The 13,523-nt window shown below is 41.6% G+C and overlaps 1 protein-coding gene across 8 annotated transcripts in view; it reads left to right on the top strand.

Annotated features, from left to right (window-relative positions):
* Nucleotides 1–13,523, top strand: part of NEO1 (neogenin 1) — a 171,742-nt gene that overhangs the window by 72,838 nt on the left and 85,381 nt on the right. For all 8 annotated transcript variants that reach the window (XM_072345274.1, XM_072345273.1, XM_072345277.1 and 5 more), the window contains exon 5: nucleotides 5,403–5,539. In XM_072345274.1, coding sequence (XP_072201375.1) covers nucleotides 5,403–5,539 — 137 coding nt within the window. The remainder of the gene's footprint in view (nucleotides 1–5,402; nucleotides 5,540–13,523) is intronic.

Here is a 13,523-nt window from a genome sequence, read left to right as displayed (position 1 = left end):
TTGTTTTTAATTTTCATTTTTATCCCTTGATAAATAGCTTGGGCACAACACCATGTTTGGTACTGCAGTCTTTTAACTGTGGCACTTCAGGTAATACCAAATTAAGCATTATATCATAAAACTGTGGTTGTAAGGAGAATCCGCATAGGAACTTGTGTTCTAAGGAAAACAGATCATCATAAAGGATTTACAATGCTTTGGGGATTTTTGGAGGTAAATATCCAAGACCAGAAAGAAGGAAGGTGTTTAGTTTTGATGGAGTATCTGCCAAAGACTGCAACGAGATTTATGTTAATGGATAAATATGAATAAACTTTAATGATGGCAGTGTTGACACTCGCTTGGACAGGCAGCCTATAATGTAATGTATTGTGAAATTAGTTGACTGTGATAAAATATTTTCCAAACTAACTTGAGTGAGAAAGGAGGAAGCACTGAGTGTTGGATGAAAAGTAGATATATTTAATGTAATGCTAACGGTCTGCATTGTTGTAAAACTAACTATGAGGAGTCCTTCCAGAATGTGTTAATGGAAAGATCTGAAGGAAATGAGTGATAGCTGGGGCTGCTGATATCTGGTAACTCATTGCTTAACCCGGAGAAGTCCATGAGAGACTGAACTGGCCTGGAGGTGAGGAAGGCTGTCTTTAGAAGCTGAAGGGGCTGTAAGTGCTTACACCATTGTGTTGTTGCTGTTTAATGCTTTGGAGAAGTATACCTCACCATACAGACCCTTGGTCTATTCCTTCAAGGTCTGTGTTAACGCATTAACAATTTTAGACATAAAAATTGCTAGATATCAAGTTGAAAATTCCCAATGACCTGTCACTAAAAAAGCAAACTTGAACACAGGGCGTTCCATCCCAGTGTGCAGAAGGACTTCTTATGGTCAGGGTGGTGGAGCACTGGAACGGGCTGCCCAGAGAGGTGGTAGAGTCTCCATTCTATGCAGACATTTAAGACCCTTTGGGATGCCAACCTGTGCGACGTGCTGTAGGGGACTGCTTTAGCAGGGGGTTGGGCTCAGTGATGTTGGGATGATCCCTCCCCTACAGTTCAGTGATTCTGTGAGAGCTTTCCATTGAATTGATTTACTGGCCATTCCGATAAACTCGAGACTGAATACTTTTTGCAAAACTGCATGGTTGGAAAAAGGAGGAAAAGGCTACACCCTGTTCTATGTAAACTTATGGTGCTGGTCCTTGTAGTTCTGAAGTGGAGATTCAAAATATGTAGTAAGCCTCTGGTCTCAGACCAAAGCAGATGAAATCAACCCCGCTGTAAATTTGCGTGGCTATAAACTTATTATACTGAGGGTGTTTAGTTTAGGATCGGCATTGCTAATGCACACCTGCTCTGTCATATATATGCAGTTCAGTGATTTCAATGTGGATTCTACTTTTTCAGCAGTATTTCCTCTGTAAACTCAGAATGAGCAATATCTCTGCCAGAAAGAGATTGCCATTACAGAAAGCTCTTTATTTATCTATTTATTTATTTTTAAATAGGTGCAGTCTTCTAGATTGCAACTTAATCTGATACCAAAGGCTGTACTGGAGGTGTTAGATGAAGTCTTAATATTGCCAGCTCTGTGACCTTTTTGTCTAAAGGTCCTGCTGTAATGAGTCTGTAGGTTAGTAAGTGCAGGAGGGATTCTGTGCTTTCATGATGCTGAAGTTGGGAAGTGAGGTTTTGCCTGCAGTGGTTACTGAGGTGGATTTTCACGTTCTGGGAGATGACTGCTGACTTTCAAATATTGGGATGCTTTTCTGCTTGGAAGCCTTTGCACAGTGTGTGGATTCACCTTCTACAAGCATGTACTCGAACAGCACATCTTATTGAACTCAGTTTATATCTGGACGTATATATGGCGCGAAATACAAATCACAATAAATCTTTATTAAAAGAAAAAAAGCCATAAATGAGGTGGCAGATCTGAAAGCAAACAATTGAAAGGACCCAGGGCAACATTATATTTTATTAAGGCTGTTGAAGTACAGCAAATGTTAGGGCTGCTCAGCTTAGCTAAATGTTATAAGCATACGAAGTGCCTCCAGAAAGCTCTAACCTTGTTGTATAGTTAATCATTCCAAAAGTAAGGAAATGGCAAAGAAAAGGTTGCACATGCAGCATTAATTCCAGTCTGTTGTTCTATGTGTTACAGTCTTGAGTGGTGTGAACACATTTTTCTTCCTTAAGACTTTACATGAATGTGTGATTTTCTTATTTATTTTTTTAATAATTGTTTGCCAGGAGCTCCGAGTGATTTGTTCTGAGTGAATTACATTTGCCCAACTCGGTGAAGGTTAAACATAGCAGAGTAATTATGGAGGTTTTTCCCGTGGTAGATCCCACAGAATAATCTAATTCCCTGTCTAATTTTATCAGCTGTACCTCACTCACCATGATTGCAAAGAGATTGTGAGATGTTTTGGGCAGGGTATTTTATAAAGGAGGAAAAAAGCCCAAACCTCAGGCTGTAACTGACTGCAGTGTTTTAATAAAGCTTTCTCCATATTACATGATAATGAAATGCCGATCTCACGCACTATTCTCCTATCCAGAGTAGCTCAAGGAATTGTGTATGACAAAACAGTGCGTAACTGAAGGCTGCATGGAGTACATACAGAAGGCTTGGATTTCATTTTGCTCTTCCTTGATATTTGCATCATCTCTTGTTGATTTTAGTGTCACTTCAAATTACGTTATCGCTTCTGTGTGAAGCTGATTCTTTGTCTCTGGCGTCAGAAATCTGATTGCTTCAGCCTTTTGTGGAAATGCCTCACCATCCTGCAAAATTAAGACTAGAATATATTTTTTTACTTTATTACAAAAGCAGTTTTGCTTTAAGCTTGGAAATATTCCACCTCATAATGCATGCAAATGCATGCAAATGGAGTCATCAAGTAGTCTGACAATTTTTTCTTCCGTGTTTTTAACAGCAGTGAACCTGGCTCCCATATTGGTAGACTGAACAGTCTCTTAAGGTTTCCATGATGAAAATAGTCAAGTGGAATGCTTTCTTTTGAAAGCGCAGCTTGTCTGAAGATGGCTGAGAGCTCTGTAACCTTATTTCTTGCCAGCGGAGAGCATGTGAAGAAACTTTAGAAGCTTTTCCAGTAGATGTGCAGGGATGCTAATTTAGGTACTGGGCTGCTCAGCATCATTTAGGTGCAGAATCTTGGAAAACTGGTTCTCTGAAGTAGAAGCCTTTGTTTGCTCAAGTGCAATGCTTACCATTACACAAAGACCACTTGGAGCAGGCAGTGCTGATTGAGAAGGTATTTTGTTGCCTAATGTGTGACAACTTCTAGTAATGTTTGTTTTAGTAACATCTTAATTGCTGGTTGGGCTATAGTGACTCATTAGAGTCTGCTGCCTCACCACGTGCATGTCACTGCACTTGTTGGAGGTTGGCTGTGGGGCGAATCAGCACTGCAGAGGCACTAGTCTGACTCGCCTGCAGTCACTAGGTATGCTTTTAGGGCAGCCTTGGCCTGTCTAGCACTGTTTTCAAAATTAAGCTTTAATGACATTTTCTGTTCACCTTAATGATGATTGGAAAGCCAGTCTGTGTTCCTGGGCTTTCAGTGTCCAGGTGCAGACAACGATTCAAGAATTGGGGAGAGCATCATTTTCTTAAACTGCGAGTGAACAGATTTGCCTTGCAGCCATTGCAGGCTGAGGCTCTTGGGTTCATTTTCCTTGTGTGTGCTAATTGCAGGAGCTCTGTGTGGTTTGATTCTAATGAATGTACCTGGGCAGATTCAATAAACAAAGGTAGTGATAGAAGGGAGAGAAGTTAGGTGTAGTGAGCTGGACAGCTTCTGTGCACAGCTCAGGTTTGTACAGACTTTTCTTGCTCACGGTAGTTAAGGAGAATCCTTTTCCTGTCTTTAATTACCTCTAAAGCACTTATTTTTCCTGTATACTAATTCCACACCTTGTCCATGACAATAGACTTCTGCCTCACCCTGGCTGCAGCAACAGGACGATATGGATCTAAATAGATACAATCTCCTTACTTTCTGTTCTTCAGCAGTTCCAAAACTAGTTTCATGGCAGCCTTCCTGCTGTTCTCCTCATAGCTGGGACCTGTTTGCAGTGCCATCCATGTGTTCTTCAGACATTCCTCCTCTGAGCTCCTGATACGTTTATTTGAACTCAAATTCCCTAAAATTCTTGAGGAACAAACATTCTGAAGTGCTTTCAAACACTTGGCTGTTCTCCTCCTGTTCTTAGGTAATGGGAACGGCATCCCTTGCCTTTTGGTGTGCCCAAATGAGAAGTCTTCCTGGGTGCTTTGAAGGCTCTTTTCCTTAATTCCAATAAGAGTCAATTCCAATATGGATTTTGTTTTCTTTGGTTTTGAAATTTATTGAATCAGGACTCAGATCAACAAATTACGGTAATGTCACAAATGAGTATTAGAGTGACTCAAAAGCCTTTGTGTCCTGATAATTTAGCTTACTGAATGGATGAGAGTGTTGGTTCTCATACGATAACTCTAGCATAATATTTGGAGTTGAGGAAGCAGTTGGGTTGATATTTGTGCATTGGCTGCTCTACGGAGAACAAAAAAAGTCAACTGTGGTAATGTGCCATGCAGTGAATACCCTCAAATAACTCCATCCCCTCACACTGACAAAAAAAAACTGATTTTGGGTCAGTGTTCAGTCATGACGTGTTGTATCATCTCTGCTTTCTAACGGTGTTTTATTGAAGAGTGATGAAGGGTTTTGGGAATGGTCTTGCACAAATTCAGGTCATAGAAAGGGATGTGGTAGTTGCAGAGTGAGAACAGTGTGGCTGAAGGCTGCCTGAGAAGCAGGTGGACTGTGAGAGCTGTGTTACCTGCTTTGTCCTGCATCCTTTACAAGTCACACAGGGATAGATTCTGCACTGGAACTTGGTCAGCTTGTTGGATTTGTCATAATGTTTTGTAACCTGTATCTTATTCTGCATTCTTCCCAATCCCCAAGATGGATATTGCTGTACAAAACTTCAGTTACTGTACATTGCACAGTATGCATTTCTGTTCCTTGTGTCATGTGGGTGCAACTCTGGCCTGTTGCAGCTGACTTATCTTTCCAAGCAGTAAGTCATTATGTCTGCAAAACACTTTTCATGATGTGATTGTTACTTTCATTTCTCTTAAATTCTAGTTGCTCTTCAGTAATCCTGGAATGGACGTGGTTGAACTTGGTTTAAAATCTGATGCCATAGCATGGGGTGCAACCAGGCAGTTAAATCTCATCTCTCTGAGAATGCTGTGTGTAAATGACACCCAGAGATGTTATGTTTACTCAGCCATTTCAGGCACAGGACTTGGAGCACAGAGAAGCACGTACGTGTAAATCCATTTGCCCGTCAGTTTCTCATTCTTGTCTTGTTCCTTACAGTTCCGAGAGGTTTGCGCTGCGTGGGGGGGGCAGCCTGCTCATCAGAGATGTTACAGAAGAGGATGTTGGGACGTACACCTGCATAGCAGATAACGAGAACGAGACGATTGAAGCTCAGGCAGAGCTTGCAGTACAAGGTAGGAAGAATGGTTAATTTTCAGGGAGTTGTTCTCCCAACTGTTGTTCCTAAGAGCGTTCATGCATGCTTATAATTTCAAATGAGGGATTTGCTTATGTTACATGCACCTTGTCTGGTTAAAAGCTGCTGTGTATGTTCACGCAATGTGAAATGTGCTCGATGCAATATGCTCTAATAAAGAGGGAAAATGTCACAGTGTGCAGCTAATCATGTCTGAAAATCTATTTGTGTAACTCCTTGGGTTCTTCTACAAAAGGACGTTACAGAAAGTATTTTTTCAGTTCTACGTATCCTGCTGCTTTCAAGGAACTCGACAGAAGGTAATAGCTGCATTAATTGTTTTGTAAGTCCAGGTTTTATTTTGTGCGTGTGATTGCTTTGCTTACCGACGAAAGCTGCTTTAAATAGAAGTAGCGCTGAATTGTTGATAATGCTCATTTAAAAACCTTTCGTGTCACATGTGCAAATAAGATTTTTTTTTTTTCTTAATTGGAGCTTTATCTTGATTAAAGGTATTTCAGATAGAATTAATTGTCACCTTGGTGACAATATGCAGTGTCATTGTAAGAGCACAGTTGACTTGTTTTATGAGGGATTATGGTCCAAGCAAATTTGTCTTAAAAACAAATCTTGAAGGGATAAAAGATATAAAAATAATTACAGAACAACATCTAAGAAAGGCTTATCTATAGAGAAAACCTTTATGGCAAATATAAGATGTATTTTAGATTCTAATAGCGTGAAATGTAATGCAAAGGTATTGCTATTAGCAGAGTTGCTCTCAACAGTGTATCAAAGCTTAAGAAATGTTACTAGTTGAAGTATATTTACTGAATTGTTTGCATTCTTTAGCTGGCGTTCAGGAAGAGGATTATGTTTCTGGTGTAGAACTGAGGAAGGTTAGATTGGGAGGTGAAAAGTGTGTAACTGAAGAAGGAGCCACAACCTTTCAGAAGAAGTTGGCCATTACTGAGCAATTGAAGTCCTATTTAGGAGGGCAGAATATAACATCAGGCTTTCATTGGTATCTGCAGCATTACATTATCCTGTAGCTGTATTTCATGCTGTCCATTTCTGTGCAAGTCAAAACGTGACCAAGGTGCTGCACTTGCTGATGAGCATAGCAGAGGGAGTGCTTTCCTGAGAACACGTTGTGCTCTCTCTGCATTCTTACCCCCAAGAGAAGGAAACCCCTTAACCCTCCAAGGGAACCCCTTAACCCCCCAAGGGAACCCCTTAACTCTGGCTTCACTTTGTGTTTTACTGCTAGCTGCTCTGGGACTGGCTTCCTGAGCATCTCTTCAGCCTTACATAGGCTGCTGGTGCAGAGGCATTTTATTTAGCTCTGCCCTCTGCTAAAACTTGGAGAAGACTATTTGGCAAGAGCTGACGAAGTGCAGCATTGCCCTAATTTGACTCGAAGACTTTTGAAAGCCAGCAAATTCAGGTCGTGCACCATTTTTCTTATCTTGGTTCTTGGGCTGGGAGGATGCAGATAGGCACCGTGTCTTACATACTTAAGGGCTTGATGATTCATTGCACTTTATGATGGTTTAATGCAACTCGTGGTGTGCTGTTTAATTCAGTTCCAAATTATCTATTTTATGGCGTTGACATGAGGCTTTCAGTTTTATGGGCAGTGGCAGAAATTAATAATATTAATGGTATGATACAATTAAGCAAAGAAAATCAAAGATAACACTGAGATTATAGCCTTAATGTCGACTATACAGCCAGGTCACTTGGGGATGAAAGTGGTCTTGAGATCACTCTTAACTACTTATCTAAACTAATGTGATTTCTTTTTTCCACCGCAACAATTTAGAATATGTTCTGCCAGTTCTTTTATGACGATTCTTTTTTTTCTTGTACATCTGGCACAAAAAATAAAATAAAATCTTTTAATGCCTCAGAATTAAAATATATTGAAGATTATACAGAATGCATTTTGGAAGTTGGATTTCTGCTTTTATTTCTTAGTTCTAATCTCACTTAATTCTACTTTCCTTGGAGAGGTCACTGGAGTCTAATTGTATTTCTCCATTACTATAATTTGCTGAAGGATTTGAGTAACTGTTACCTGATCGTTGTATCATTTTCTTCTAGAATGGAAAAATCGCCTTCTACCACCTACTAACGACATGATTTTGCTTAATTTAGGCTTATTCTGTCACTCTTAGGGATAAGGCTGACAGGAATTCATACAAGAAATCCAGGCTTTTGGTATTTGATCCCCTTCTCATCTATTTTTCTGCATCTTTTGAAGCACGTGCCTTGTTTTTTTGGGAGATTTCAGAAGCATGCTAGTATTACTTTGCTACTGCAGTCAATCTTTTTTTTTCCTCCTCTTAATATTTCACAGTGGCAATTCAGTGAGTCATTTGTAAATTTCTACTTAAGTGTGGCATTATTTGACAGCGTTAGGACAGATGCAGTAAAATGGTGTTCCCTTTGGTGACTCTCAACTAAGGTTAGAGACAATTCATTTTATCTAGAAGCAAACCTAAATTGTGGTGTGGAGTAAAGAGTACTCGGTGCTTTGTTTCAAGACCAATTTTACTCCGTCCCTTAATAAAAAAGCCCTGGTAAGTCACATGCTTGATTCTGTGATGCAACCCCAGCAGCAACCTGCCATGCATCCTCTGCTGTCAACCTGCTGCCGTGCATCCTCGCTCTTCACCCTACTCAACCTCGTTGTTGTTGGGTAGGGTGCCTTGATGCATCTCACGTGTAAGTGTGGTGTGCTCAGCTAGAAAGGAACGGGTAAATTCAGCTGTCCTTCTTGAGTTCCTGCAGAAGGTAAACGAGGGATAATTGAAAGCAGCTTATTTATAACTGCATAAAAATATAGCAAGTGATCAGCTCTCCAAGGTAATGTCTTCCTGTTAAATTTGGCACCGTTTTGAATTCAGCTAAATGTTACCTTCATGTAGTGAAAGTTAGTCAGTTCACGTTGCTAACACTGAAGGATGCCATCTGTTTCACATCCTTGGAGGTAGTCTTTTGAACAGGCTATTCTGTGTAATTTAGAGGGGGAAAAATAGGTGTTAGAGGGAATCTCATATTGCCCAGAAATTTGATATTAAAACAAATATTTGGTTTAAGTTCTTTATGTATACTGCAGGGCTGAATCGAGACAAATCTGGCTTTAACTGGAATTAGTTGGAAGGGCTTTTAAGGGTCGAGGAGCACGTTCTAAAGATTTCTTTTCTCTATTCTTTTATCTACAAAGTGTATCTGGGAGCTGGAGTTAGGAGTTCAGAACACTAAAACCCAAAGTATGTCCTGGAAGATGATGGGTTTTAGTCTAGGTTCTGTTAACTGCACAGAATGAGCTCGGTCTGTACTGCTGTGTGACACAAGCAGTTCCCCAAGAAAGGTGGGCTCTGTCTCTGCTTCCCTCCCCCCCTGGACCTGTCAGTCACCTGCAGGCTCTGCTGCCTTTGGTGAGCCCTAGGGCACCTCTGTTAACTGAAACAGACGTTTCTAAGTGATTCGAGTTGATTAGTTCATTTTGACTGAAGTGGATTAGGGAGCATTTGGCTGTGGAGCTTTAGTGGTGGATGTGATTTTCAGGTGTTTTACTTGAAAAGAGGAAGATGCACCTCAAAGCAAACTCACAGTGCTGCTCTGCACCAAATAGCTACAGAAAATAAGTTTCTGGTTACATGTATGCAAATCAAGATTTCATATCACGCACCACTCTGTAGATTTCGTGTTCAGGGGGTGCTTTGAAGCTGGAAGAAAACATTCAGTGTCCTGAGGGTGATCCGTGGCTGAGATGATCGTAACTCTTTAAGTTTAGCATTGCTGAATCCCATCTGTATTTGAGATGGTCACTGGGGCAAAGCATGCAACAGGTAAGGTGTTTGGCACTCCATTCTTGCTCATTTTACTTAATCTTTGGTGCAAAATGCATGCTTCTCAGGCCCGGTACCTTGCAGGTACCGTTTCCAGGTGAGGTTGTTTCCCATTCAGGAGGCAGTAACTCAGTGTCTGAAAGCCTTTGGTCACGTTTCTGTTGTTGACAGCGTTCTTCCCCTTCCTGTCAGCAGGAGGAGTGGCACTGGGACCTGATTTATTTGTGACACATGAGTTGGGTGCACTGGAAAAATGTGTTTTGTGCTCACCAGTAATGAAAGAATCTGCAGCATTTCCTTTAGATAAGGGTGGGAAGCGCTGAAGGGGAAGTTGGGGAAACAAGCAGTAAACGGATTGAAATGCAGTCGGCTGGCTTCTGTTCTGCCTGAAACCTGCGGCCTGGCAGAGCCGTAGTGGCTGTAAATACTGAGAAGGTTAGAAGTTCATTCTTCATCTGGGAAATATTTCACATTTATTACAGTGTCCAGAGCCCCTGGGATTTCTGCACATAGTATGGCGTGGGTTAGATCACTGTGTGAGCTTCCTGCCGCCCATCTTGGTGCTTGTGTTGTAGGTAATGAGCTCAGAGGGAGTTCTCTCTTTGTGCTGAAATATTTACTGCTGCTAAAGCTGAACTACAAAATAATAAAACAACAACAAAAAAATTCCATTTTCTTTTTTTTTTTTCCCTTAGAAAATTGATACGGCAGGGATGAGGTCTTCAAAACAAACAGCTTTGTACTTCCCACTTATGTGAGGTTTAGAATTGCTCTTTTTATCTGTATTGTTACCTTTCGGTGATGTCTGGAGTTGCAGAAAGCCGGCTCTTGGGTCCTCCAGGGCAGCATGCAGTGGCTGATAACGCATCTTAATTACCGTAAATTAAACGCCTCACTGTGTCGATGTATCCAAACCGAGAGATTACAGCAAGTGGTTATTTTAGGTGTTTTTAGTGATAGACTGGAAGTTGCACATGGCAGCAGTCTGATCACTGCCTCAGATATTCTCCCAGAGCAACTAAATGGGGGAAAAATAGCAAATAATTGAAGGATTTTGATAAATTTTGTGCTTTGAAAGGAAATGCTTGAAATATTTTCAGTGCAGCTTCAAACCCTCATGCTAATGAAGGGTCCTTATTCTAGCCAAAAAAGCCACGTATGTGATGGTGCTTTTCTTGCAGTGTACGAATGCCTTTTTTGTGCTTTCAGTGCAAGTGCTGCGTAGCAATTTAGATAATAAAAGAGATCCGGATAAAGTCTGTATTTTGTCTAGCCAGCAGGCTTTAAATTATTAATCAGTGACATGCCTGAGATTTGAATGGGTTGTTATTCCAGCACACGGAGTAGCTGGTTGGTGGTTGGGGTGGTACTGGGAGAACGCTGCTCTTGGTGTAGTGTACCTAACTGCTCTGTCACTTACAAGAACATCCGAGGTGGGGAAAACCAGTTTCTACGCTTGGAGCAACTGAAAGAGGAAAGGCATTTAGTGTGGATAAAAGTTCTAATTGTGATGGATGAAGTTGGAGATGTTGTGTTTGCAGCTAATATCTGCTTTTCTTTGCCTCCTGTGGAGAGCCCTTACAGTGTTTTGGTAGAGTCTGTGTCCAACAGCACCAATTGCATCCTGTGTCCAATAATCACATGAGATCTGTAGATGGTTATGCTTTGGCCAAAATACCACTTGTGCAGTTGTTCAAGTCTGTTTGTGACAAATGAAGGCCAATGATGTCCTGGGGTGCACAAAAAAAGGCACGGCCAGCAGGTCAAGGGAGGTGATCCTGCCCTCTACTCTTGTCCTTGTGAGGCCACGTTTAGAATACTGTGTCCAGTTCTGGGCTCCCCAGTTCCAAGAACCCAGGAAGTTCTAACATGCAGAGCTTCTTTATGGTGAGGATGACTGACAGATCACTGGAACAGGCTGCCAACAGAGGTGGTGGAGTCTCCTTCTATGGAGATATTCATGACCTGTCTGGACACCGACCTGTTGTAGGGTACTGTTTTAGCAGGGGGTTGGACTCAGTTATCTTTTGAGATCCCTTCCACTACCTGCGATTCTGTGAAATCAGAGGTGATCCAAGTCTAGAACGCTCAGTATGGCAGCTTTCTGTTTATCAGGCCACCATCCCCTTGCATCTTTTTTATGACATCTCACAAAATGTTAAATAAATAAAAATGACTGAACTCAACTGCTCCTTTGCTGCATTGCTGCCAACTGTACCAGCCGCAGTTGTCTTATCTACTGCTGAGGTTTCAAAGAGAGCATTCGGTCCTGGCTCTGCAGTTTCCTTATTTTGCACAAAGAACAGCTTGATTCAGTGCCTGCACCTTGCTAACCAGCCTGAACTAATTGGGCTCAGGCTGGGCATGTTAGGACTTTCTTTAAAAACAAAGCAAAACAAATGTGGAAGGCAGAGCCTTGTCTTCCCAGAGTACATCTGAGATCTCCTCTGCTGCAGGCGCTTCGGTCAGAGGTAATGCCATCCTCCTTGGAAACTGTAGATGTTTGAAAAGTGCATTAAATGGTGTAACAACAGAATGATACGTCGGGGTGACTCTTACTTTAGTATTAAGCTTCCATTATTATTGGAAGCAATTCTAGGGGAGAAATTCAAACCAACACTGAAAATTGCTAAAACCTTTCTCATACCTTCTAGATTACCTTTATTGATTTCTGTTTCTAATTAAGCCCTGTGCTGTATCTTGATAATAGGCCACACTTCAATTACAGGTTCAGAAGATGCTGTGTTAACCCTCCTGCTGTCGGAGACTCCTATCTGGAACTAACTATAACATCTCAGCTGGTTATCTTAAAACTCTGGTAGTTGAGGAGCAGCTATTAACAGTAAAAAGAGTACTTCAGCTTTGTAGATGTTATTTCTTTCGTCTCAGTCTGTAACACAACTTCCATTACTGATCTTTGCTCAAGTGCTGCAAAGAAATGCAGTGAGTGCAGTCTGATGAGGGGAAGATGTCCAAGCTGAACTCACTACTGCACTTCACAGTAGTAACTGAAGCCTTTGACAGTCCTTGCTGCTTGTTTTAAGCACAGTTTCATGTTTATGGAGCTGCCTAATCTACTTGTTGATTTGGTGAAATAATATGTGTGCAGATCGTTTTCTTCAGTCGTTTCTGCATGTCACTTACATTCATGTTCAAGGGTAGTACTACTAATGAAAAACCCTCCACAAATACTCAGAAACGTGCGTGGGATGGGGAGGACAGAGATTGTACTGTACTGTAAGACTGCATAATTTGCTCAGTGTTTACTTGTAGACCAGATGTGCCCATCTAAGTTTTCACAAAAATAAAGCGTTCCTTCCATCCTGCAACAGATCGTACTTCTGTGATGCTTAAAGATACTGTGCTCTAACTTCTGTTGCCCACCACAGTTTGGCAGGGCTCATGGGCTCAGCAGGACCTCAGCTTGGAGCTGCTCATTGTCTAAATCATACTCTGCACTCAGTGAGCTGTTGTACTTTTATTTTATACAACAGAAACAACTATTTTAACATTACCGATGCAGCAATATTGACTTTGCGTGCTGCCCAAATCTGTACAGAATCTTATGGAGGTGGCCCAAAGCACTCCTACTTGATCTCACCACATGTTGGAGGCGTACAGTGCTGAGGCTTGTAAGAGAAAGCTTGCCACAATTCTTTATAGGGACACAACAATTCTGTTTCTTTAATACTGTTTCAAAAAATGATGAATGAACTTTGCTTGGACCTTGAAGGAGGCACAAGGTAATCCATTTGTAGCAACCCAAGTGGTTTGGGGTGTTTGGCTTGGGGGTGTTGCTGCAGAACAGGGAAAAGTGAATCTTGTCAAGTATTCATTGGGCTGACTTCACAAGCAGTGCTCTCTGCTCGAGACAGGAAAACACTCCAGAGGGGTCAGAGCTGGGTGGTTTTCTGACTCTACCTGGGGCTGGGGCAGCTGCCCCGAGGTGTGCCTTTGAGCCAATGGGATGATCACTGAAACCTGAGCTTACAGATGTGCTTCGCAACGAGGTGTTTCTGTGAAGCACCCATGGGCTGAGGAGCTGCTGTGGAGGCTGCACAGACAAGCCACTCGTTATGGTAACATCGTTCTTTTGTTGAAGATGTTGTGCAGTAGAGCTGC

Source organism: Excalfactoria chinensis, chromosome 10, assembly GCF_039878825.1.
Source record: "Excalfactoria chinensis isolate bCotChi1 chromosome 10, bCotChi1.hap2, whole genome shotgun sequence".
Classification (NCBI taxonomy): Eukaryota; Metazoa; Chordata; class Aves; order Galliformes; family Phasianidae; genus Excalfactoria; species Excalfactoria chinensis.
Note: the sequence above shows the minus strand (reverse complement) of the source record. Positions and strands in the feature narration are given on the sequence as shown.